Here is a 26,585-nt window from a genome sequence, read left to right on the forward strand (position 1 = left end):
TTCCTCGTCTTTGCTACTTTACAGCAAACAGTTTCTTATTCATGGAGACTTGGGCTCAACAGCCAATTTGGAGAGATTTGTTAAACAATAAATGACTTTATAAAGTCACTTATTTTTGTTCTATATCAGTCTTTTGATCTGCCACAATAATGTAATAATGAATTTAAATGAAAATACCTCAAATTGAAGGCTTTTCTCAGCAATTTTTAGGTGAGATTAAAATGAGATTAATTAGATTAATTAATTACAGATCATAATTAATTAATCTCTCAATTTTTTTTATCGCATGACAGCACAAATTTTATAGTTATAATTATTATAGTGACATAAATAATAAATAATAATTACATTTGATCTGAAAGCCTCTGTCTGTATATAGTTCAAGGTTAGTTTTCAGTCAATAGTGTTTGACTCGCCCCATCACTCATGTTCTGTTAAGAGTTTAAACAGGTCTGAATCCTGTGGGGAATTTGCTGTTTAACTGTCAGATTACAGATTTGTTGACTTTGTTTATGATGAATATTTCTGTAATATCTCAGGGCGAATCCATATGAAACAAAAACATCTTCTCTGTCGGTATAAATGTACAAAAGGGAAATTATTTTTTCATATCAATAGGTTCAGAAGTGGTGCCATGAATCAACTCCAAAGACGTGATGTTGACAGTTGAAAGGACTTTAAGATATAAGATTAATAATGCAGTTTTGTTCTCCTAATCTCTAACAAATAATACAAGAGTTCAACTTTTGTGAAAGAAATACCCCAAATAAAAAAATCACAAACAAACATCATCAAATGAACACTTTGAATGAATCAATGCAATGAAAACACTTAAAGCTCCTGTATTACACAAACTCTTATGAGCTTTAAGTCATGTTAGAATGTTGTTACCTCCTCAAAAACAAAAACCTGGACTTGTGTTTGTTTGACTAATCCTGCATTATTAGTCTGTCTACATGTCCAAAGCTCAAAATGCTCTGTTCCACCTTGTGATGTCATGAAACTGTAGTTTTCAAATGAACAGAGAGTGGAGCACTTCCTGTATTAACACATGACATCACAATGTGGAACAGAGTGTTTTCAGTTTGAGAGAGAAGAACTCAGGCTAAATCTGTAGGTTTGTGTTAAACATGTGAATGAAACAAAACACAACTCCAGTTCTGTTTGTGACGAGGAAACAACATTAGAACATAGATCAGAGAAAATAGTGTGATATGGGCCCTTTAAGTCTCTATTGTTATTGTGAAGTTTAGAGGAAATACACATACATCATATTTGGAAGTGTACGTCTTTATTTTGTATAAAAGCAAGCTGCTGTTTATCCCAGAGCGTCTGTGGGAGAGGGGCTGTTGAAGACTCCATTTCGGGCGTAAAATGTGCTTTTGACGACTGACGATCGAGCTTGAGTGGGAGTTTTGTAATCCAGAGTGAAGTCTCCTGGAGAAACAGAACAGAACAGAACAGAACAGGGGATTATAGAGCGAGAGAGAGAAGGAAAATGAGAAACACATGAATCATTCAGGAAATCAAATAAAAGTTGATCTTATTTTAACCTGGAGAGACTCAAAACAGACACAAAGAGAAAGTATTAGAAGTTTTATTGAATTGAATTGAGACGATGAGAGATTGAGACGATGAGAGATGAAGGAGAGAAGATGAAGAGGACGATGAGAGGATGAGAGGATGAGAGAGAGTGAAGAGGACGATGAGAGGATGAGAGGATGAGGAGAGTGAAGAGGACGATGAGAGGATGAGAGAGTAAAGGAGACGATGAGAGGATGGAGAGTGAAGAGGACGATGAGAGGATGATGAGAGGATGAGAAGAGATGGAGACGATGAGATGAGATGATGGAGAGATGAGAGATGAGGAGTGTGAAGGAGATGATGAGAGGATGAGGAGAGTGAGAGGACGATGAGAGGATGAGAGGATGAGAAGAGTGAAGGGGACGATGAGAGGATGAGGAGTGTGAAGAGATGATGAGAGGATGAGTAGAGTGACGGAGACGATGAGAGGATGAGGAGAGTGACGGAGACGATGAGAGGATGAGTAGAGTGATGGAGACGATGAGAGGATGAGGAGAGTGAAGGGATGATGAGAGGATGAGGAGAGGATAAAGAGAGTGAAGGGGACGATGAGAGGATGAAGAGAGTAAAGGAGACGATGAGAGGATGAGGAGAGTGAAGGAGACGATGAGAGGATGAGGAGAGTGAAGAGGACGATGAGAGGATGAGAGGATGAGGAGAGTGAAGGGAGATGATGAGAGGATGAGGAGTGTGAAGAGGATGATGAGAGGATGAGGAGAGTGACGGAGACGATGAGAGGATGAGGAGAGTGACGGAGACGATGAGAGGATGAGTAGAGTGATGGAGACGATGAGAGGATGAGGAGAGTGAAGGGATGATGAGAGGATGAGGAGAGTGAGGGGACGATGAGAGGATGAAGAGAGTAAAGGAGACGGAGAGGATGAGAGAGAGACGATGAGAGATGAGAGAGATGGATGAGAGGATGAGAGGATGAGAGAGTGACGGAGACGATGAGAGGATGAGGAGAGTGATGGAGACGATGAGAGGATGAGAGAGTGAGGAGACGATGAGAGGATGAGGAGATGAGGAGACGATGAGAGGATGAGGAGAGTGACGGAGACGATGAGAGGATGAGGAGAGTGAAGGAGACGATGAGAGGATGAGGAGAGTGAAGAGGATGATGAGAGGATGAGGAGAGTGAAGGGGACGATGAGAGGATGAGAGGATGAGGAGAGTGAGAGTGTTATATTTATCTCTCCTGACCCAGTCTCCAGCCGTACTCCCAGGATGACACCAGTGGGAAATCAAACTTCTGCTCAGGTAACATCTGGCCACGCCTCCTCAGGTACTGGCTCCGCCCCCTGCCCTGGACACAACCAGTGATTCTTCATTACGTATCCAAACATTTAACATATACGACATAGATTTAGTTTACAGACTGAGGGTTTTCGGGGCCCAGAATTGGACCCTCTTCCTCTTCATTTCTATTGGAGCGGCTCAAATGTGTGTCTACAGTTGTGGTACACAGGCTGAATACTCGTATATACTCACCTGGTGGGAGGAGTCCTGGTACAGGGACTGTCTGGTCTGAGGGGAGGCGGGTCTCATCACTGGAGGAACTGTGAACGGCCGCGCCCTCTCCGCAGGAACAGGAAGTGATGTCGCAGGAAGTGAGACTGAGGAGAGGGATGTGTTGCTCCGCCTCACGGTCGTCATGGTGATGGGAGGAAGCACTAGACTGAGGAAAACAGAGAATCAAAGGTTTAGACCAATCAGAGCCCAACAATACAGAGTGGAAATGTCACCACATGATTTAGTATTTTCAGTCTGGGTGGATCTGTGTGAGAATTGGTGAAGAGTGAGGAGAGATTTTCAGTAGAATTCCTAAAGCAGGACTTCAGAATGTCTCCAGCTGCTCGTCTCTGTGGAGCAGCTTTGACTAGAGAGCTTCTCACTGTGACATTCTGTATCTCCATTTAGGCGACGCCATTGGCTCAAGTTACAAGTCAGATCTACGGAGAGGGGAATGCATGATTTTCAAAGACGGTTAAGAATACCAGGTGCTACAGTGGCGACAATGACAAAAACTGTTATTGTGTTCTTGGGCAAGGCACTTCACCTACATTATCTGATATGGATGTGGTGTGTGTGTGAGTATTGGTGGTAGTCTGAGGGGCCGAGGGCATGGCCTTGCTTCTATTAGTCTGTCCTGGGGCAGCTGTGGCTACAGTAGTACCACAGAGTATGGAGTGAATGAATAATGCACTGTAAAACATCTGAGTGTCCAAAAAACACTAGACATCCAATATATTATATTATTGAACTGAATACATCCACAATGTGTTTAATGTGATATTGTGGCTCATTCTGGCACATCAATAACATCACCATGGAGACGAGCAGGTGCCATGTACAGTCAGCCAGAAAATGTACATACTGCACCTTTAAAGTAGTTTGTTAAAGTCTGTGTATCTGTATTGATAAGACTCCACCTTGTGGTCACTCTGCCACTGCGTCCAACAGATCAGTGTGTGGATGCAAAACAACTTTCTCCAGCTAAACTCAGACAAGACTGAAGTCATAGTGTTTGGTCCACACAAACAAAGAGACAGAGTCAGCAGTCACCTCCAGTCTCTCTCTCCAAAACCTTCACAAATCTCAGGGTAATAATGGACTCAGACTTGAACTTTAACAGTCACATCAAATCAAAAATCTGCAGCTTTTTACCATCTAAAAAAAAAAAAAAAATCAAAAGTTTACTGTCTAAATCAGACTTGGAGACACTTATCCATGTGTTTGTCTCCAGTAGGTTAGATACTGTAATGTCCTGCTCACTGGCCTCTCCAAACGAGCTGTGAGACGCTGCAGAACATCCAGAACATCCAGAACATCCAGAACATCCAGAACATCCAGAACATCCAGAACGCTGCAGCTCGGGTCCTGACTCGAATTATGAAGTACGAGCACATGCGTCCTGTGCTCAGGTCTCTGCACTGGCTCCTGTGGCTCAGAGAATAGACTTTAAAGCGGCTCTTTTGTGACATGTTCGTGTCATATGAACCATCTCACACTCTGAGGAGCTCAGGGACCGGCCTCCTGCTGCTGCCCAGAGTCACGACTAAACACGAGGAGTCAGAGTTTCAGGTTCACGCAGATAAAACCTGGAACAGTCTGAACATGTGAGACAGACTCGACTTTGACTCTGTTTAAATCCAGACTCAAAACGGTTCTGTTTAACTGTGCACATGACTGAAAGGTTCTTCTCTCTAATTTATGTCATTAATGTCTCTCTCTCTTCTTAATTTTATGATGATTATTTATGTTTTGATTTGTTTTTATTGTGATTTTTGTGAGGTTCTCCCTGCTCCTCCTACCCCTCCTTTCCCTGCTCCCTCTCTCTGTATCCACTTACCTTGTTTGGCATTTCCTGGGCGGGGCCCAATCATGCACCTGCTGAGCTCCACTCCTGTTCTTCATCAGTAATTATCTCCTACAATAAAAGACCTGCTGACCTGCTCTCCAGTGCCAGATTGTTCCGTCATCCCAGCGGTGAACCACTCAGGCTTTTTTAAGATTTTTTGAGAATTCCCCAGACTTTTTGATGCTTACCTGTTTCTTTTGTACTATCCCCAGCACTTCATTTGGAGCCAGCCTCATCCCGTACCCACCAGTTTCTGTAAGCCTCCGGTCAGCCTCCATCTCCACAGACCTCCCATCTACAGCCAACCCGGACCCGTCCTGCCTCCCCTGGAATCTATCCCCCGCCAAGACTATTTTTGTGTAATAAATACTTTTTTCCCTCTGCATATTTGGGTCCGACCAGTGATTCCCTAACAGATTTTAATGTATTTCTTATTCTGTAAAGCACTTTGAATTACTTTGTGTACGAATTGTGCTCTACAAATAAACTTGCCCTGCTGCTGTTTTTTTTTTCTTTGTTTTTCGCAGTGATATTGAGTTCAGATTTCCTTTGCACCAAAGGCAGACTGACTTCCTTGTCTTTAGATCAAACATGGACCAAATCTTCTCTGGTTTTGTCCCACCTGGCCCCTCCCTGCAGTGGTCCTGGCTCGGTCTCTGTGGGGTCCTTGTTGAGACCTGGTTCAGACCCTGGACTGGTTTTGGTCTGGTTGGTGGGGTAGAGTCTGCTGTAGCGCTGTTTCCACTTCAGTCGCGTCATTGTTTCTTTGTGGATCTGTTCTCTGTAGGAATTCTGGCTTTGAGTGGTCAACAATGAACGCATCTAGAACAGAAAACACACATTGAAACACACACACACACACATACACATACACACACATACACACACACATACACATACACACACACACACACACATACACATACACACATACACATACAGGTGAAGTGTCTCTACGACAGTGTTGTGGAGTAACAGATTACATGTACCAGAGTTATGTAATCAGAGTACAAATTAACTGTATTCAGTTACTGTTTTAGTGAGTGGTAATTGGATTACAGTTGCCTTGTTAAAATAAATGGATTACATGGAGGTATTTTCCTGTTTTCACATTTTGGGCTATATCCCCTTTTTTTTTCTTTTTTCTTTTTTTTCTCAGTAATTCCACTCATTGCTGGAAACTAAACCAAGTCTAAATTAGATCTAAACCAGGTCTAATCCAGGACTAAACCAGGACTAAATCCAGGTCTAAACTAGATCTAAACCAGGTCTAAAACAGGACTAAAACCAGGTCTAAACTAGATCTAAATTAGATCTAAACTAGATCTAAACCAGGTCTAAACTAGATCTAAACTAGATCTAAACCAGGTCTAAAACAGGACTAAATCAGGACAAAACCAGGACTAAACCAGGACTAAAACCAGGATTTAACAGGACTAAATGATGCTGCGTGGACGTGTCTCTTCGTCTTCTATCAATAAAATTTTTAATACAGTTCAGTAAAGTCTGGGCTTTTTTATTTTCTTTTATCAGACAAAACATCTTATGTTACGATATCTTAGTCTTTGCTTCTCTACAGCAAATCAAGTAATCCAAAGTATTCAGATTACGTTACTCGCTTTAAGTAATTTAATGGATTCTGTTACAAACTACATTTTGGGGTATGTAATCTGTAATCTGTAGGGGATTACATTTTAAAAGTCACCTTCCCAACACTGCTCTACGAACACACTAAACTGATCAAATAAGTCCAAACTATTAAAAGGACAAAACATGTCGTTCATTCAAAGCTCCATTCACATATATATTTCTATATTGACATGATCTATACATTACCTTTGCTCTGGGACTGATGCCTTGGACCCAACTGTGCCTGCTCAGGTGTCACTGTAAGTAATATGATTCTCTTTCTACCTCCCTCTCCTCTCTCTCCCTTCTTTCTCACTCTCTCCTATCCCTCCATCAGCCCAGCCCTCTCTCTCTTTCCTGTTCTGCCCCTCCCCTCTCTGAACAACTTTTTATTTCTCTTTCAATCTTTCTGTAATCTTTCTCTCTCTCTGTGTCCCTCCATCTCGCTCCCTCTTCTTTTATTCATTTTCTCTTTGCATTTCTTTCTCTTTATCTCTCGTTGTCTCCTCCTCTCTCTCTCTCTCTCTCCCTTTGTCACCCTACTGCTCTCTTTTTCTCTCTCTTCTCTCCTTTTTCCCTCTTTTACCGCCCCTCCTCTCTCTGTCTCTCTCTTTCTCCCCCTTTCATTTTCCACCCTCTCTTTCTCTTTCTTCTCTCAGGTTAAATTTGATCTGCTGCTGGGGTCTGTTTGCTGTTGTCATGGACACATTCGACACAAATACACCAATGTTTTCTGTTTTTTGTTGTTTTTTTTCAGATCCCATTGACGGGAAACACACTGAGGATCAAGTTTAAATCAAAACTTTTAACTTGAATTTTGTCGATAAAGTTGATTTGATTGATTGATTGATTGATTTTTATTTATGTTATTTATAAGGGAAGCCCCTTGAGATGTAGCATCTCATTTGTGAGGGGGTCCTAATGCATTAACAAAAGCAGCATTTCCAGAAGAGAAAGAAAAACAAATCAAAACAGAACAAAAGACAGACAAAGACGACATTCACACAACACACAGACAGCATTCATACTATACAGTCCAGGATCCTAAGGTATACATACATCTCTCTGATTTGATCATCACCACACTTATATTTGTAAATAAGTGGAAAAAAAAAAAAAAAAAAAAAAGGCAACTCTATGTGTAACAGAAAATACATAGAACAAAAGTGTATTTTTATCAAAAACAGGAGCAGGATGTTTGTAAGTGTCTGAAGACCGAAGCCTTAAAATAGTGGATTGATGTAATTGATCGAATTGAGGAGGGTGAGTTGTTCCATTCATTTGAAGATTTGAAGTGAAATGCTCTTCGGCCAATTTCTTTTTTTATAATAGGAACATTAAAAAATAATTGTTCAGTGTGACGTAAATGATATGCTGATCTAAATGGAATCAAAAACTCTTTTAAATTGGGTGGGAACTTTGAGTAATAACATTTAAACACAAGTTGCAGAAAGTGTCTTCTGGATGTAAGAGAGAGTCAGTTGTGGCTTTGTTGCCTCCATAAAGTCGCACTACGTAACTTTTCGAGCCTTTTGCCTTTCATTTATTCAGTTACATATAAACAAAATTGGTCTCCTCTGCACAGATCTGACTTGTCTCTTGGCCTTGTGGAGTCGTCTGATTGTCTGATACAAAAAATATTATTGATAGAAGACGAGGAGACCCGTCCACGCAGAATGATTTAGTCCTGTTAAATCCTGTTTTAGACCTAGTTTAGACCTTGTTTGAGACCTGGTTTTAGACCTGGTTTTAGTCCTGGTTTAGTCCTGGTTTAGTCCTGGTTTTAGACCTGGTTTTAGTTCTGCTTTAGTCTTGGTTTAGTCCTGGTTTTAGACCTGGTTTAAGTTCTGCTTTAGTCTTGGTTTAGACCTGGTTTAGTCCTGGTTTAGTCCTGGTTTTAGACCTGGTTTAGTTCTGGTTTAGTCCTGGGTTAGTCCTGGTTTTAGACCTGGTTTTAGTTCTGCTTTAGTCTTGGTTTAGTTCTGGTTTTAGACCTGGTTTAGTTCTGGTTTAGTCCTGGTTTTAGACCTGGTTTAAGTTCTGCTTTAGTCTTGGTTTAGACCTGGTTTGGACCTGGTTTAGTCCTGGTTTTAGACCTGGTTTAGTTCTGGTTTAGTCCTGGTTTTAGACCTGGTTTTAGTTCTGCTTTAGTCTTGGTTTAGACCTGGTTTTAGATCTGGTTTTGTTCTGGTTTAGTCCTGGTTTAGTCCTGGTTTAATCCTGGTTTATACCTGGTTTTAGTTCTGCTTTAGTCTTGGTTTAGACCTGTTTAAACTGTAACTGAATACAGTTACTCATAATTTGTACTCTGATTACGTAACTCTGGTACATGTAATCTGTTACTCCCCAACACTGAGTATAGAATAGAAGAAGTGTAGAAAAGTACTACGGTTTTATTTGTTTATTTATCAAATGTACATCCAGTTAGTGTTTCTTGTCACTTAAAATCCCTTTTTCAGAGCAGCACTGACTCAACAGCCTGATACAGATCACACAAACATGGACACACACTCCAGCACAAAAACACATCTCAAAGGAAAAGACAATACAACAGAACATTTGTGCAATTTCTTTTCATGGTGGAAAAAATCTAAATGAAGGCTGATTTAGGCCACGTTTTTACAAAGAGACATTATTTTAAATCATTACTTTGAATACACATCTTTGTCGATATTATTATTCCAAAAGTTGAGTTTGCAAACACAATTCATTCACAAACCTTGATACGATTTTGCCCAACAGCTACGACACCGACACAGATCAGGACGGTTAAAATCATGCAAATATCATTATCACTTAAACCTATTGACAATTTTTGTAATTTTTATTCTTGGCCCAAACCTCAACTGCACATTCTCAGACATCATCATGAAAAATACATCAACAAAACACAAAATAGTGCAGAGGACCATCGGAAAAGCAGCTTCTAGTCGTTTCAAAGGCACTAAACAGAAATTATTCTATCAGTAGTAGAAAAAGCTACAGCGAGAATTCAAAATATTCAACAAAAATATCAATCAGAAATGAGATGATTTTTTTCTTGTTTGACAGCGAGCAGAGTCCACGAGATTAAAATACAGTCACCTTTAGAAATATGGCACCAAATCTGAGCTCTGAATTGTGCAAAAATGATCACAAATTCAGAATAAATTGATGTGTGCTGTGGTTTTGTAGTTTCATTTTGTGGACCCAGTTTCCAGTTACAGATTTCAAATTATTTTCACTTTTAGTCTTACATAAAGTATAAAAAAAATATAGTTATGGACAAAACTCCCACAACTTTCCAGCACATTGTGATAGTTTTGACATTTCAAAATTATTTACACAAGATTTAAAAAAAAAATAAAAAATGAAAGAGTCTACATTCACTTAAGGAATTAATTTTATTTTTTATTTTTTTTCATGGCACTGAGAGTTATTTTATTGCTGAAAAGTTAAGGTTTATAAACTGGAGTGCTAGTTAAAAGTGAATACACCAAGTCAAGAGAAAATGTGGAGGATTGTAGATTTTCAGCATCATTTAAAAGGTGCATTGTGTAACTTTTCACCTGCTTGTTTCTATGGAGATGTCTGGAATGTTCCACAGTGAACACTTCTACCTTACATTTATTCAGTCGCAGTGGTTTTATTGCTCACAAATACCTTGAAAAACACGCAATTTTAGTAGATAACAGAAGAAAACTTAAAAATGAAAAGCCATTAAGACTTAGAAAAACTAATGCATAATGTTTTCTAAAATGGCGATGCTGGTAGATGTTTTTTTTTTTACTTTAACTTGCAATCATGGGCTAGTTTGATCTATATAATACAGACACTATGAAATAAATCCTAAAATACATTAGCGGTAGACATTGCCAGATTTTTAAAGATGCAGCAGACTACAAGTTGGACGTATTCATAGAAATGTAGTATGTTCCAGTTGTGTTTGAATTGGAGATGTTTTTGAAGAGAAGTTTTAAAATGCACTGATGTAGACATTGCCCATTAAAGTATCCATTCTAATGTCAAAAATAAATAGTGTTTCGTTGTGATTGTGGCATTTGGAACAGGGTTTGGGGCAGGGCATTTGGGGCAGCTGGCAAAACTTTACAAAACGTTACAAAGACGAATGGATTTGGAACCGCATCTTGTCTCAGTGGTCAGAGAGAATCAGAGAGATGCAGGCTCTGTTTCGGTAATAAACTAATATGGCGGTTTAAGAGAAAAAAACAAACAAAAAAAACCCCATAAAGGACTGAGAAACAGCGTGGAAATCTGCTGAATCAACAATCGAAGCACCAAACCCTCATTTACCCAAGGCAAAAAAGTGAAATATTTTGTTCTGAATAATACAAGAATTTTGCAGAGGAGAGACCTGATACAAATTAATGGCTGTGATTGGACTGACACAAGTTAAGTTTATCACTGTCACTCCATGGTCCAGTACGGAACAGAATCTAGAAGCTACTGGCTGCTCAGGCAAGGCTTTTAGGGCATTTTTGGGGCATTTTGGAGGCATTTTGGAGGCATTTAGGCGTGTTCAGGGTACGACGACGTGGAAGGGTGACCCGGGCACGTGCTGGTCGCCCCATTTGACCACCAGGGCATATTCTCCTCTCTCCTTCAGGATGTAGCTCACGTTGTACTGCAGTCGCCCCATGTGTTTGACCACCACCTCCTCACAGGGGACATGGGGGCCGTGCACACCCACCAGCAGCATGCTCTTTCCTAAAAACATAACAAAGTAAGTATTAATAGAATAATAGAACTAGAAACTATGCTGAAATACTATTCCAACTGTATTCACTGTATAATCAAGCCAAAAGATAAATATAAGTAGCACGCAAGTAGTCCGGCAACAGCCAAATCACTGTTCCATATCACTGCTCTGTAGCTATCGCCATGACATCACCATAGCAACAGGTCAACAAATGCTCAACTGCTGTGAGAAGAATGTAGTAATTAGCATAATAAAAAAAAAAAAAAACTAAAATAAATAAATAAAAATTTAAAGAAATTAAAGAAAAAAATTCAAGAAAAATAAATAAATAAATAAATAAAAGAAAAATAAAAGAAAAAAATGAATGAATGAAAAAATAAATAAATAAGAAAAAAAAAAAAGAAATATTAATAATAAAAAAATAATATAAATAAAATATAATAATAATAAAAAAAAATTAAACATTGATATAACTGATATTTTGGACATTTACAGACAGGGGACAGACTTTTCACATTCACAAGTGACATTTCAGTTTGTAGCCGTGGTAGAAGCACATTATACAACTTGGAGCTGTGCGTTCTGCTCCTCGCTGTTTAATGCTCACATGTCACTGCGCTGCTGCCATCGCTGCATGACATTGCCATAGCAACACGTAAACACGTCCTCGGCTGCTCTGAATAGAATGTAGAGGCTAGCTGCGATTAAAACACTGAAATAACGATTATTTGAGACATTTACAGACAGTAAACAGGCTTTTCATATTCACAGGTGAGACTTTTCAGTTTGTAGTCGTGGTATAAGCGCATTAAACCACTTGGAGGCGCGTGTTCTGCAGTTTTTACGCACTCCGCTGCTCCGAGCTGTTTAATCTGCTTATACCACAGTCCCACCAACTGAAAACAGATCACTTTTAAATCTGACAACATTTTGGCCATCCACTTATTTCTGTTTAAGTTGAAGCTAGTCCCTCGTAACAGTAGTTCATTTGTTTACCCATTGCTATGGTAATGCTCACAGCACAGTGATATAGAACAGTGATTAAGTTGCCGGATCTAGCTGTGCGGTGATCTGAAAATAATTCACGGCAGTTATAACTTGATGTAATACATTTTTGGAGTTAAAAAAAGCTGCTTTAAGATGAAAAAGAATAAGAAAAGTGACTGCTTGTATAGAAATAATATAAAAGCTGCACTATTTAAGCTGCTGCTCATCTCCATGGTGATTCACAACTCTACAATTTGACATTCAACTATCTCAGTGGAGACAAAAAGAAGACACCACTACACTAGAAGTTATAGATCAAATCTGTGGAAAAAATACTTTGCTTACAGTACGAATGCATTTTTTAATGCCTTTCTGTGAAAGACTTAAAGCAAGACCACAACATCACCATAGAAACCAGCAGGGGCTTACCTTTATTAGAAAAGTTACACAGTGCTTCTTTAAACACATTAAGTAAAAGCAGATGCCATCATAGTAAATAATTCACTCCAAATCACTAATTCAGTTAAATACTGACCAATCCTACAGTACAAGGGAGTAACTTAAAATACAAGTATCTTAAAATGTATTTCCTTCAGGAAAAACAAAGTATATCTATCTATCTAAATTAGTTTATGTTTAATCAAATATCCAAAGGCATCAACTGACCACACAGACACTAAGACCACTATGAAACAGTGTGTTTTCTGACCTGCTTTGCTGCAGTCCACACTGAAGCTGCTCCTCTGTCCCACAAAAGCCTTACTCAGACCTGGCCCTCGGCTCAGGACTTTACTGGCGTCGGCCTCGCTGGTCCAGGAGGGGACGCTGTGGGCAGGGCTGACACTGGAGGAGCGCACAGCCGGGTCCAGCGTCAGTGTAGAAGTCTCACTGGCGTTTGTCACATTCACCAGACGAGGACCTGAGGAGACGATACAGGGTTAAAGGTCATAGTAAAGTGGACACACGGCTACTGCTCTGTACTTTGTTCTACAATTTTATTTTCTTAATGGGTGATACACATCAGATTCGGCAGCGTTGCATACCCATTTTGGCACCCCAAAAAAAAAAAAAAAAGCTGTCAGCTGTTTTATTTCTTTTATACGTCATTTTAGATCATATTGTGATTAAAAATGTCCAAATTACAATGATCCACAGGTGTCATAGATTATAATATAGCAGCCTTCAACTTAGACACAAGTGCTTAAGACGCTATGGTCTAAAAACAATGGACAATAATTTAGACATTCACTTCTTGTATTATTAAAAAATATATTTAGTTAATATACTAACTCAATTCTTAAACGTGAACCATGTAACTTTTTGGTTAGTGGTCCATCACCTACTTGTTTTTATGAATGTCTCATTACTCTGCCTAGAATGTTCCACAGTATTTAACTACTGCTACTTTACATTTAACGTATTTTCTGGGCTATTAGACGCACTCTTAAGCGTCCAACCCCATCAAAAAATGAGTGCACGTCCCACAATCCAGAGCGCCCTATACATGAATCCACTCAAATGTCCCAGCACGACTTCAGTAAACTACAAAGCCGCACCACCCGCAGCGCACGCAAACACACACGGAGCAGACAGCGACCGCACAGCGAAACACACCTGCAGTCACACTCATCACTCCACGCCGACGAGGAACGGAACGGACGGACAAAAACAGAGTGCAATGTGCCACTTCTAGACACAACTGAACAACTGAGTCACTGCGAACACGCCGACAATCCAGCGGTCCCAGACAACACCCTCCCTACACACCACAACTGAACAAAGCCCAGAGTCACCGTGAACGCCACAAACAAAGTCCCACTGACCCATCAAACTGTTGTGTTTCCTTTAAAGTCCAGTATGGTTTATTTGTGAAAAAAGTATTAGACCATTCAATGACAGTGCGTCTAATAATCCAGAGCTCCCAATAGCCCGGAAAATACGGTATTTAATTACAGGTGGTTTTATAGCTTAAAAACACCTAGAAAAACAGGAATACTGACTGTGACCTTTCTACAGATCTGACCTGTAACTAGGTCTGGTTTGGTCTCCATGATGATAGAAAGGTTTAATACCATACTGTGAAATATTCCAGACAAACCGACAACATCTCCATGCATAAAAGCATTTGACGGACCCTCGAATTATTGTGAATAATACGAAAGATTCATAAGTCACCGTTGACTCTGGCGGTGAAGGGGCTGCCCTGGATGTGGTTGGGCCCTCCGTATTTCACACTGATGCAGTAGTTCCCAGGGGCCATGGGCGTGTAGTGCACTCTGTAGCCCTCAGGCAGCTCCACACAGTCCAGCTTGACTTTGGACGGACCCTCGATGCTCACGCTCAGGGCTCCGGGACTGGCTCTGCTGTTGTTTATGGTGAACTCAGACTGTACTCCTGCAGCACAAGACGGAGAGAGCAATTCACCTTATTAACTTGAAAACTACCGCTTCATGACATCACAAGGTGGAACAGAGCATTTTGAGCTTTGGACATGTAGACAGATAATAAACCAGGATTACATAAACATGTGTGAACGAAACAAAACACAACTCTGGGTATATTAAAGCTCTCAAGAATCAATTTTGTGTAATATAGAACCTATAATATACAACATATATTATTGTTTATTATCCCATTTCTGTTGCTGTATTGTGTTGTTATTTTGCAGTTTTTTTTCCTCTATTTGTTATTGTAAAGCACCTTGGGCACGTTAGGTTGTTGCAAATGTGCTGTTTAACAAAACTGATCTTGACTCTTTCTTTTCATTGATAAGAATTAAGCATTAGCATTACTGCCTGTCACTCTGATGGTAGGGAAATTAAACACTGTTGTTGTGTCCACAGGCAAGACACTTCAATCTTGTTGCTTGTATATAAGATGTATTAAAGAGATTATGTGAATATTAAAACCAACAGAATACTTAAAAAAGTGGGAAGAAGTACTATTATACTACTACAAGCCAAGACTCAGCCAAGACTCAGCCAAGACTCAGCCAAGACTCAGCCAAGACTCAGCCAAGACTCAGCCAGGACTCAGCCAGGACTCAGCCAGGACTCAGCCAGGACTCAGCCAGGACTCAGCCAGGACTCAGCCAGGACTCAGCCAGGACTCAGCCAGATCCCGGGTGATGCAGCAGTCTCACCTGTGGTCCCTCTCTCTAGTCCTGCTCCGTAGGCCGTCACTAGGCCCGCCTCTCCGGTCTGTCCAGGCTCGCCCACCCTGACCTTGAAAGGACTTCCTGGGATGTGAGCGCCGTTAAACTTCACGTCAATCGAGTGCACGCCGTTCTCTCGAGGAATGAACCGAATCACGTACTTATCTGAAAGAAGAGGGGAGAAAAGAACCGGGGAAATGTCTGTTATAACTGACGAAAAGGCACACTTTGACCCCTGCACTCCCCTTTCAGATACGGGGTTAACAAATGCAGAAAATATTTTGTACAAGTCTGCAAATATGAGAGAGATCATAATTAGAATTTTGCAGTCCTTCCCATTTATGACACCAACCCAGAGGTGGATTTACATGTTAAGAACAACTGTGCTTAGGAGCAGACTTTGAAGGAACATTTCACCTTCGGATTAATACATTTTTGTGTTAAATGGCAAAGATTAAAACATATGCATTGTTCAGATTCTAGAAATTAATATGAAAAATCCTGTATTTAAAATGATAAACCTAAACGAGGTCCAAACCAGGTCCAAACCCAGTCGAAACCCAGTCAAAACCAGGTCTAAACTAAGTCTAAAGCAGGTCCAAACCCGGTCTAAAGCAGTACCTTTCTCGAGCTCTGTGACCACGCACTCGTCCAGGGCTCCAGACGGACTGTGGACCTGAGCCTCCACCTTCCCCTGGGCTCCGTTCAGACGCACAGCAAACGAGGCCGGATGGTTCACCTTCAAACCAGACTCCTGCAAAAACACAGGGTAAACCAGGACTAAACCAGGACTAAACCAGGGCTAAACCAGGACACCAGGACTACACCAGGACTACACCAGGACTACACCAGGACTACACCAGGGCTGAACCAGGAGGAAACGAGAACAAAACCAGGAATAAACCAGGACAAAACCAGGACGAAACTAGGGCTAAACCAGAACTAAAATAAACCAGAAAAAAAACTAAACCAGGACTAAGAGACTAAACCAGGCTAAACCAGACTAAACCAGCTAAACCAGAACAAAACCAGAATAAAACTAGGGCTAAACCAGGACTAATCCAAGACAAAACCAGAGTTAAACTATGGGCTAAACTAGGACTAAACCAGAGCTAAACCAGGACTAAAACACAACTAAACCATGACTAAACCAGGGCTAAACCAGGATTAAACAAACACTAAAATGAAAGTAAAGCAGGAACGAATCAGGACAAACTGGGGATTGAGTAAAAATACGACAAAACAAAGTTCCTGTTTTACTTACCTGAGCTGTGAATGGTTCATCTGCAGCCAACTATAGAGCACGAACACAGCTTTGGAAAATCTATAGAACTACTACTACTACTACTAAGATTATTACTACTACTACAATTGCCAGATATATTACAGTGGCTTCCAACTAGAAAAATGAGGACTCTCACCCATAACCTTTGTGAATAAATACTAAATGTTTGTTAAAGAGGGGGTATTTTACTTCTATGGGGTATTAACTGATCACAGTGCTACCTTTTGTTTTGAAAATGCTATATTCGACAAAAACAAGGTATTAATATAAATTATAGGTTTCGGTTTTGATGGTCTGCTCCCTGCGTTAAGTCACCCCCCCTTCAGAGAGCTATTATTACTTTACAACCAACGAGCATCCCACTAATGAAACTTGAAATTAAAGTTAATGTGTAGAGTTTTGTATGTGTAATTTGGACAGAATTTTACAGCTAACCATAAGGAGGGTTTGAATAGGGCTGCGGAGAGATCGCTAGATTACTCAAACATGCACGGATGACGTCTAAAACCACTTCAGATATATTTTTTGATGAGGAAACAACCTCGTAATATAGTAGAAAGCTCCAAAAATGTTGCACAATACCCTCCCTTTAAAATACAATCATTCATGAAGCTAGTTGGGAACCACGTACTACAGAAAGGACAGAAAATGTAAACTAAAAACTACGATTGACAAGGAGCTGTGAGGATGCTGGCTGCAGTTGGACCAATCAGAGCGGGAGTGAGTTCTGTTAAAAGTCTTTAAATGAAACACAGAGGGGAGTCTCGAGGACTGGACTGGGTCAGGACAGAGGCACATGGAGAGGGACCACGGCAAAAGTATAATCATCAAATTCTCAAATAAAATGAAAAATTACTAAAGGAACATTTGGAATAAAAGTAAAAAAAAAAAAAAAAAAAAAAAAAAAAGTGGAAGGGAATGTCTATGAATATAAAGCACTTTTTGAGCAAGACCAAACTAGAACTACACAAGGACTAAAGAAAAAAAAATAGTACTACCACGACAACTACCACAATTAATACTACCACTACTACTACGACAACTATCACAACTACCACTATACTGCTACTGCTAATACTACCACAGCAATTACCATGACAACTACTAGTACCACTACTACACTATGACTACTAATACTATTGGTACAGCCACAACAGCTACCACTACTACTACCATGATTACTACTACCGCTAATACTATTAAGACAGCTACCACTACCACACCATGACTACTACCACAACACTACCAGTACTACTACAGTACCTCTACCTCTACTACCACAACTAATACCCTGACTACTACCGCTAACAAAAGTACTGCCATGACTGCTGCTAATACCATGACTACACTATACTATTACCACCATGACTGCTACTACCTCTAATACTACATCAACAACTACTACTACAATTACTACTGCTGCTAATACTACCACCAAAACTACCACTACCACCATAACTAATACCCTGACTACTACCACTAACAAGAGTACTGCCATGACTACTGCTACTGCTAATACTATGACTACGACTACCTCTAATACTACCACAACAACTACTATCACCATCACTACTGCTGCTAATACTACCACGACCACTACCACTACCACAACAACTACCATGACTACTATTCCTACCACAGTCACTACTACGACTACTACCACAACTACTATGGTCCATGTACCATTTGTTCTTTTAATTTCATTTAAGAATGAAAAACAGTAAAAAAAAAACAGTTTGTCGTTTCATTTTGCCGTTTTAGTGTCAAACAAATAAACAGACTTCGACCTCCATTTCCAATATTTAATTTAACATTTATTTCAAATAACCCCAATTTTCAAAGTTTCGGTGTGTATTTTAATTTTGATATTTTATTCTCTCTGGTTTATTTGAAGTTCTGCTGCTTAGCGCACCGCAAGTGAATTCAGTGTCAATCATGGATCTATAATGAAAATGATTTTTATTATAGTTCTATTGTGTCAACTGAACAAAGTATCACTGCTACTGGTTTCTTGTCATGGAGTTCAACAATCACTTTCTAAGATGCGAAAGTAAACGTGTTGCTATAAAAGAGGACATGTTTGTCCACAAAACTGCAGCGATTTTTCAGGGTAGTCCTTCTTGCAGCAGAACTTCCAAGGCAAATAAACCAGAGAGAATAAAATATCAAATTTGAAATAGGCCCAAGAGTTTTTTGATTGGTGTTATTTGAAATAAACTTTTAAAAAAAATACTGGAAATTGAGGTCAAAATTGTTTTTTTGTTTGAGACTAAAACGAAAAAATTAAATAAACTGTTTTCCCATTTTATTGTTTTTTGTTCTTAATTGAAACGTACACGGACCTACTACCACTACTACTTTTTCATTCAAATTCTGATTTCAACAAAACCAAAATTTGACTTTCTAAACCGTTTCCCATGATTTATATTTGCTCCCATATCCAGTCTCCATGCCTCTGTCCTGAGTCCAGGTTTAGTCCAGTCCAAGCCCAAACCGGTCCAGATGAGTCCCCTCTGAGTCTCACCTGAAGGCCGCTAACAGTGAGCCGTCGCGCGTCCGTCACCGGGGCAACCACCGGGACCAGGAAGGGGCTGTCCGGGATGTGCTGCTCGTTAAACTTCACTGAGATCTCATAGTCTCCTGCAAAACGAGAGAAGAATCATTTCAAAGTATTTCCTCAGTTGGGGAAAGAGGTCAGTATTTTTTATCTATTTTATAGCCATTTTAAAAGAAGAAATGATTGTATTTTAAAAAGGGCGCATATTAAGCTACTTTCTAATCTATTATAATGTTGTTCAATCATCAAAGACATACCTGGAGTTGTGTTTTGTTTCATTCACACATGCTCGTAAACCCTGACAAACACAAACCTTAGGCTGAGCTCTTCTCTCAAACAGAAAACACTAAACTTTATCATGTCATGTCGCAATACATAAAGTGTGTTTTTAAACTCCATACACCTTCACTAGAATCAATTGGATAACTTCAGCCCTGGTATTGCCGATCACCACTAAACAAAATGACGTCACAAGGTAGAACGGCGCCTTTGAGTTTTGAAGATGTAGACAGACTAATAAAAAATGATTATTCAAACGTGTGTGAACGAAACAAAACACAACTCCAGGTCTGTTTTTGAGGAGGCGACAAGATTATAACATGGATTAAAGCTCACAAGAGTCAATTTTGTACAATATAGGACCTTTAAAGAGTGGATATTTTACTTCTATGAGGTACTAACGTCTAACAGGTAACATATTTAGATCACCATGTTACCTTTTATTGTTTGAAAAATGCTATATTTGCCGAAAACAACATTTTTTGTAGACACATTTTGTACGTTTCACTTTGGTTTTTGGCGGTCTAAGTCTCCCCTCCCTTTGCTCTCTTTATTAGTTCATTCTCTTATTTATTTATTTATTGCAAGGATTATCTTCTTGCAGTTTTGTTATTGTATCAGTGGCATAAAGTAGTTTCAATATGATCTTTTACCATAGTATATCTCTGCTTCAAAATGTGTTAGTGTGACAGACTTAATTACACTGTCGAGTAATATCCTGTACAATATTTTCACACTATGCATCTCTCGGTACAGTATTCATTGCAATATGTTGTAGAGGCAAAAAAAAAAATTGTGAATATGCAACTTTTTCCTTTAAAAATGCCTTGACAGTCCTTTGGTTCTGTCATAACCCAAGAAATTAAGATTTAAAAATGCTTATAACAGTTATTTCTTCATGTAGTCAACATTAAAACAGAGCAGAGGATCATGGTCTATGTAGTTCCATTTATTTATTTTTTGTTTGTTTTTAATTAATTTAAGCAGAGAGACTTGTAATTTGATATATAGCGATGGCCCATGATAGTATTATGAGACTTTTGACAATACAAAATCGAAATATTGTATTATTGTAAAGCTGATTCCTCATTCCTCCGAAGAAAAAGGAGCTTATTTTCCAACAGGCTCCTACAACTCCACTCAAACAGTGACAGATACAGGACGACATACTATAATACTCCCTACAACTGTACAACAACTCACCCTTATGTAACAGATAATACTCCCTACAGCTGTATGACAACTCACCCTTATGTAACAGATAATACTCCCTACAACTGTACAACAACTCACCCTTATGTAACAGATAATACTCCCTACAACTGTACAAGTCACTCTTATGTAACAGATAATACTCCCTACAACTGGACAACAACTCACCCTTATGGAACAGATAATACTCCCTACAACTGTATGACAACTCACCCTTATTTAACAGATAATACTCCCTACAACTGTACAACAACTCACCCTTATGTAACAGATAATACTCCCTACAACTGTACAACAACTCACCCTTATGTAACAGATAATACTCCCTACAACTGTACAAGTCACTCTTATGTAACAGATAATACTCCCTACAACTGTACAACAACTCACCCTTATTTAACAGATAATACTCCTTACAACTGTAACAACTCACCCTTATGTAACAGATAATACTCCCTACAACTGTATAACAACTCACCCTTACGTAACAGATAATACTCCCTACAACTGTACAACAACTCACCCCTATGTAACAGATAATACTCCCTACAACTGTACAATTTACCCTTATATAAACAGATAACTATGTCCTGTCAGACTTCATACTATCTTAGCACTGTTTTTCTTACGACCTCTTGTATATAACTGTGATATACTGTGTTTATATTAATATATTTCTATTTTTTACTTTACTTGTACATATACATTTATATAATTACACCTTATTGGACAACAGTCTCTTGCCATTATTGCAGCATATTTGGAATATATTACTACCATATATATTTTCCTCTTTGTTATTAACTACGGTGTCCAAATAATTCCACTTAATTAAGTTTGTCTAAGTCTAAGTGATTCAGTATTTAGTCCCATTGTCCCTCAGTTTGTGTGTAGTACCAGGCTCCTGTGCGATGTAGGCCACTCCACATGATCCGTCTTTTCTGTCGTCAAAGGAAATTTCTGCTCGACTGGGACCCTCCACCGCAATGGACAGACCCCCAGCCCCAGCCTCCCGAGTCCAGATACTGAACTCCGCTGCACACACACACACACACACACACACACAGGAAGCCAGGGGGTTGTTATAGAAACATAAATAAAAATGTTTGGTAGTTTTTCATATCATCTTTGCATCTTTGTTTTCTTTTTTTGCATATAGCTGAGATAGATTGTTATTATTGTTAGTTTATTCCTATATTTTATTATACATTTATATAATTATGCCTTATTTGACATCAGTCTCTTGCTATTCTTGCTACTTATTAAGAATTTATTATGACCATTTATATTTTTGCTCTTGTTTTATTTATGCCTATTGGCCTATTTTATGGTTTCATTTGCTAGGTTAAAGTGATAGTATGTAACTTTCTGGAGCTGAACAGTAAACAACATGATTCCGTGTGCAGCACATTGGAAACTGCTTTTGTTTGTCAAATGTACAATAGAAATAAAGTGTACTGGGAGTTGTACCTGGCTCTCCGACCTCCGCCCTCTCCAGCCCGGGGCCCCCCGCCTTCACCTTCTGGGCCCCTCCCTCTCCCAGGGGTCCCACGGTGAATTGGAAGGGGCTCCCCGGCACGTGCACGCCCCTGTACTTCACACTCACAGCATGCACGCCCATTTCCGTGGGAACAAACCGCACACAGTAAGTGTCGTTCCCCACGGCCACGAGCTCAGCTGGTTGGCGAGAGCCAGACGGAGACGTGACCTCTGCGGTGACTTCGTGGATGTCCAGAGCTGGAGAGACAGAAACAGAGAGGAGAGAGAAGGAGGGGGGTATAAGTATTAAAGACATTTATACTGTATTGGTGTGCATAACTTTTGTGGTGGACGGTCTACTTTTTGTTTATCTCCATCAAGATGTTATTGCTTTGCCTTGAATGTTCCACTGTATGGCAGTAAACCTACTGTATTGCTAAGAAATACTTTCTGCTTCACAATTTCATCATTTAATTGCAAATATTACATTAAAAAAAATTATCCAAAGAAAAAAATGCACCAATGAGAGGCAAAAGGTGAAAGACATACACAAATCCACTGCTGATTTGTACCTACACCAACATAAAGATTTTGCACCAACATAAAGGTCATCAAAACAAAGTCAGATCTGTAGAGACGTGAGCTTACAGAGGAATAGCAATAAAGCACATACGTTTAATGCCATATTGTGTAACTTTCAAGGCAAAGCAATATATCCATGAAGACAAATGAAAGAGCCTGAATGTAATGGAAGAAATAGAATATATACAAAAGCAATGGTTAAAAAGGGCTTAAGCAAGATTCATGTTTTTAATAAAAAGGTCACTGTGTTGCCCCCTAGTGGGCTAAAAATAAGATTGCGTTATTAAATTGCTTACTTGCAGCCCTAAAACTTTTATTTCCTCACTTTATCTGATCAAATTTTAGAGAATAACAAATATACAACAAATTATAAAACAAAACTGAACAAAAGTGCAGGTATTAGCATGAAATGAGGCGAACCTTGTGTTGCCAAATCACAGGGCCCTATCACACACCCTTGGCCCCAGAATCAAGCACCCACACAGCCCGTGACACTTTGACTGCCCGGTCCACCACCACCACACCGCCGCCAGCGAGGCCAGAGACAAGGCGAGCGTGCCCAGGAGAGAGGCACCGTGTCTGGGCAGGAGGAGAGCCGGCAGACCTCGGAGAGTCTGGAGCTCCGGAGATACGCATAGAGCAAGAGGAGCGGTAGAGAAAACGACAGAAAGAAGAGGAGAGGACCAACAGGAACCAGCTGACTGAGGAGAGGAGACAAGGAGGCAAGGAAGATGGAGGCAAGGAGAAAAGGAAAGAAGGAAGAAAAGATGTAAAAACAGGTTGAAAAGTAATAAGATAGTAGTTTGAGATAGTAAATCCTGGTTTAAACCCAAGTTTTAACCTGGAATATTGCATGTTTGATCATAGTTTAGTCCTGGTTTTGATCAGGTTCCAGGGAAGGTTTAGCCCTGATTTGATGTTTCTTTAGTCCTAGTTTAAGACTGTTCAGACTTGTTTCCTTGTTCTGGATTCAACCCAGAGTTTGTTTAGTCCCGGCTTAGTCCCGGCTTAGTCCCGGCTTAGTCCCGGCTTAGTCCCGGCTTAGTCCCGGCTTAGTCCCGGCTTAGTCCCGGCTTAGTCCCGGCTTAGTCCCGGCTTAGTCCCGGCTTAGTCCCGGCTTAGACCCGGCTTAGACCCGGCTTAGACCCGGCTTAGACCCGGCTTAGACCCGGCTTAGACCCGGCTTAGACCCGGCTTAGACCTGGCTCAGACCAAGTTCAGACCTGGTTCAGTCATCTGTTAGTCTTGGTACAGTCCTGGTACAGTCCTGGTACAGTCCTGGTACAGTCCTGGTTCAAAGTCATCTTAGTCCTAGTTTATAACCGGTTCAGCCCCCGGTTCACCTGGGATCTTGATGCTGAGGTCGCACACAGAGCCCACAGATGCCACAGAGGCGGCTCTTTGTTTCCGGCTGATGCTCTCTTTGATACGGCCCTCTCCGACCACTCGCACTGTGAACGGGCTCCCTGCAAAAACAAGGAAAAATATTAAAATGCACTGGTCACTTATAAACAATAAAACCTGCTCATAATTCTACTGTTTATTCACCCGTCATAATGATAGTTTTCAGATTCTACAATGTGATAATGCAGGAGCCACTTTTCCCTGTAGAATACATTGTACTTTCATGACTATATCTAATGTGCGTGGAATTTAAAAACACAGTGGAGCACTTCCTGTATTACCACATGACATCACAAGGTGGAACAGAGTGTTTTCTGTTGGAGAGAAGAACCTAAATATGCAGGGTGTGTGTGTTAAAACAAAACACAACTCCAGGTCTGCTTGGGATGAGGAAACAAGATTACAACACAACTGTTCTGTCTGTACCTGGGACGTGCTGGTCGGCGAAGCGTATGGACACGATGTAGTTTCCAGGTTCAGTGGGACAGTAAGACACCTCACAGGTCCCGTCCTCCATGTCCTCAGTCTGAATGTCCACTTTACTGGGACCCTCCACAGACAGAGCCAGACCCCCATAACCTGTCCACATACAGAGAGGAGGTATTCATATAAAGAACTACAGGCTGCTCCTCTAACGCCAAGACCACTGATATTCCTGACACAGCAGCTCTTTTGACCCTCTCCTGTGATGGAACTGTTCAAATTAGATTTTTTTTCTTCAGATAACAATGCTCAGTAGTCTTGGGTTAGGGTTGGTATGAGCTGAGTTTGAACTGTTCTAGTTCTGGTTCTGGTCTACTTCAGGTGAACTTTCGGGATTTTAGATTAAATCAGATCAACATTTCTGGTGGGAGATCCTGTGCTTCTTTCAATGGGAATACAACAGCTTTGCCTGAAATGTGGCACTGAACTCCTTTATCTTGCAGGTGTATTATTCCAATACCATCTTAAAAGCACATACTGTTAGTGTTATTACAGATCTGACTGGATCTGGTGTGTAACTTGTAGCATGGCAATGCCATACAGTGAAACATTAATTAATGAACTCCACACAGACCTGCCTCCCTGGTGTCCACGATGAAGCTGCAGTTGTTGAAGGTGGTCCCCTGTTTGAGTCCGTCTCCGTGGACGACAACTCGGCTGGCGTCTCCAATCTCAGACTGGACCACCCTGATGCTGATGGGGCTGTTGGCCACGTGCACCCCGTTCTTCAGAATACTCACCAGGTGCTCACCCACCTCCCTCGGGATGAACGAGATGCCTACAACCAGAGAAGGTTGGAAGAGGTTGTGTTAGTAAAAATATTTAGTCTAGACAGTTCAGAATTTGAATCATTACCATTTAACACAAAAAAAAATCTGAACTCCAAAGCACATGCTTTTACTGACAGAGAATCAGGACTGAACTGGACTCAAACCAGAAGCAAATCAGGACCAGTGTGAACCAACTGTGCATCTTGATTTAAAGTCACAATGTAACTTTTTGGTTGGTTGTCAGTCACTTGCTTGTTTCTATGAATATGTCATTAAACAGCTCTACCTTACATTTATTCAGTTACAGGTGGTTTTATAGCTCAAAAATACCTTGAAAAACAGACATTTTGACTGTGAGCGTTCTGAATGTTGAACCTGGTATTTTCAATTACCGACTAAGCCCTAGAACTCACTGTATTACTAATCTTAACTATTTTATCTTATTAATATTGTCCTATAGAATGCTGGGATGTCATCTGAAACCCACCAGTCCTGTGCATTGTGGGTTGTTTGCGTGCGTGTTACCGATGTGGTTGTTGGGCATCCTCTTGAGCAGGCAGGGCTCATCTCGGCCTGATGGAGACTTGATGCTGGCCGTGAGTAAACTCAGGTCTGTCTCGTTTATGTCCAAAGAGAAATCCGCAGCAGAACCCAGCTTCACCTGAGAGCGGCGCTGGCTGTCCTCTACAACACCGGAAAATACAGAAACACACAAACGTATTAATTAAGAGCAGTGTTTCCCAACCAGGGGTGAGGGGACCACAGAGTTTGCACGAGCCATTACCAGGGCACACTTGGGATGATTTCAGATTTTAAAGTTGGAATTGAGAAGTATTTGAATCTAAAATGTTCTTAGCGATATATTTTACTGGTTTAAAGGTGCACTGTGTAACTTTTCTGGTGGAGGGTCCGGCAACTGCTTGTTTCCATGGAGATGTCTTTGCTTTGTTTGGAATTTTCTACAGTGCAGCATTAAAGGGATACATTTCCAAAGAAACAAGGCCAAGTTACAGGTCTGATCTGTGGAGAGGTGACTAAATTGACAATGAGAATGCATGTTTTTTACAGGTATTTTTGAGCCATAAATGTAATTAACTTAACGTAAGACATACGTTTTATG

At 40.3% G+C, this 26,585-nt stretch overlaps 2 protein-coding genes across 4 annotated transcripts in view; both read right to left on the bottom strand.

The window, feature by feature from the left end:
- Nucleotides 1–1,274: 1,274 nt before the first annotated feature.
- On the bottom strand, nt 1,275–7,664 carry LOC129410665 (protein ATP6V1FNB-like). Of its 3 annotated transcripts, XM_055159371.1 has the most exons (5): nt 6,782–7,664; nt 5,568–5,767; nt 3,076–3,262; nt 2,788–2,890; nt 1,275–1,437 (listed from the first exon to the last, which is right to left on the bottom strand). In XM_055159371.1, exons 2-5 carry the CDS (start codon nt 5,765–5,767, stop codon nt 1,319–1,321), a joined length of 609 nt encoding a protein of 202 aa, XP_055015346.1. In that variant the 5' UTR covers nt 6,782–7,664; the 3' UTR covers nt 1,275–1,318. The 3 variants fall into 3 exon arrangements, with proteins under 3 accessions (XP_055015346.1, XP_055015347.1, XP_055015348.1); XM_055159372.1 differs by lacking the exons at nt 5,568–5,767; nt 6,782–7,664 and adding an exon at nt 4,937–5,067; XM_055159373.1 differs by lacking the exons at nt 5,568–5,767; nt 6,782–7,664 and adding an exon at nt 4,360–4,422.
- Nucleotides 7,665–8,960: 1,296 nt separating this feature from the next.
- LOC110157711 (filamin-B) overlaps nt 8,961–26,585 on the bottom strand; it is a 115,378-nt gene continuing 97,753 nt past the window's right edge. Inside the window, 12 exon segments of the mRNA XM_055159537.1 lie at nt 8,961–11,281; nt 12,970–13,179; nt 14,436–14,654; nt 15,403–15,579; nt 16,036–16,168; nt 19,224–19,339; nt 21,645–21,782; nt 22,218–22,484; nt 24,152–24,274; nt 24,639–24,791; nt 25,270–25,473; nt 25,991–26,149. Of these exon segments, the coding sequence (XP_055015512.1) occupies nt 11,094–11,281; nt 12,970–13,179; nt 14,436–14,654; nt 15,403–15,579; nt 16,036–16,168; nt 19,224–19,339; nt 21,645–21,782; nt 22,218–22,484; nt 24,152–24,274; nt 24,639–24,791; nt 25,270–25,473; nt 25,991–26,149 (2,087 nt within the window). The 3' untranslated portion in view covers nt 8,961–11,093.

The sequence above is a fragment of the Boleophthalmus pectinirostris genome, unplaced genomic scaffold (assembly GCF_026225935.1).
Source record: "Boleophthalmus pectinirostris isolate CB_2022bp ecotype Guang Dong unplaced genomic scaffold, ASM2622593v1 HiC_scaffold_23, whole genome shotgun sequence".
In the NCBI taxonomy this organism is placed as follows: domain Eukaryota; kingdom Metazoa; phylum Chordata; class Actinopteri; order Gobiiformes; family Gobiidae; genus Boleophthalmus; species Boleophthalmus pectinirostris.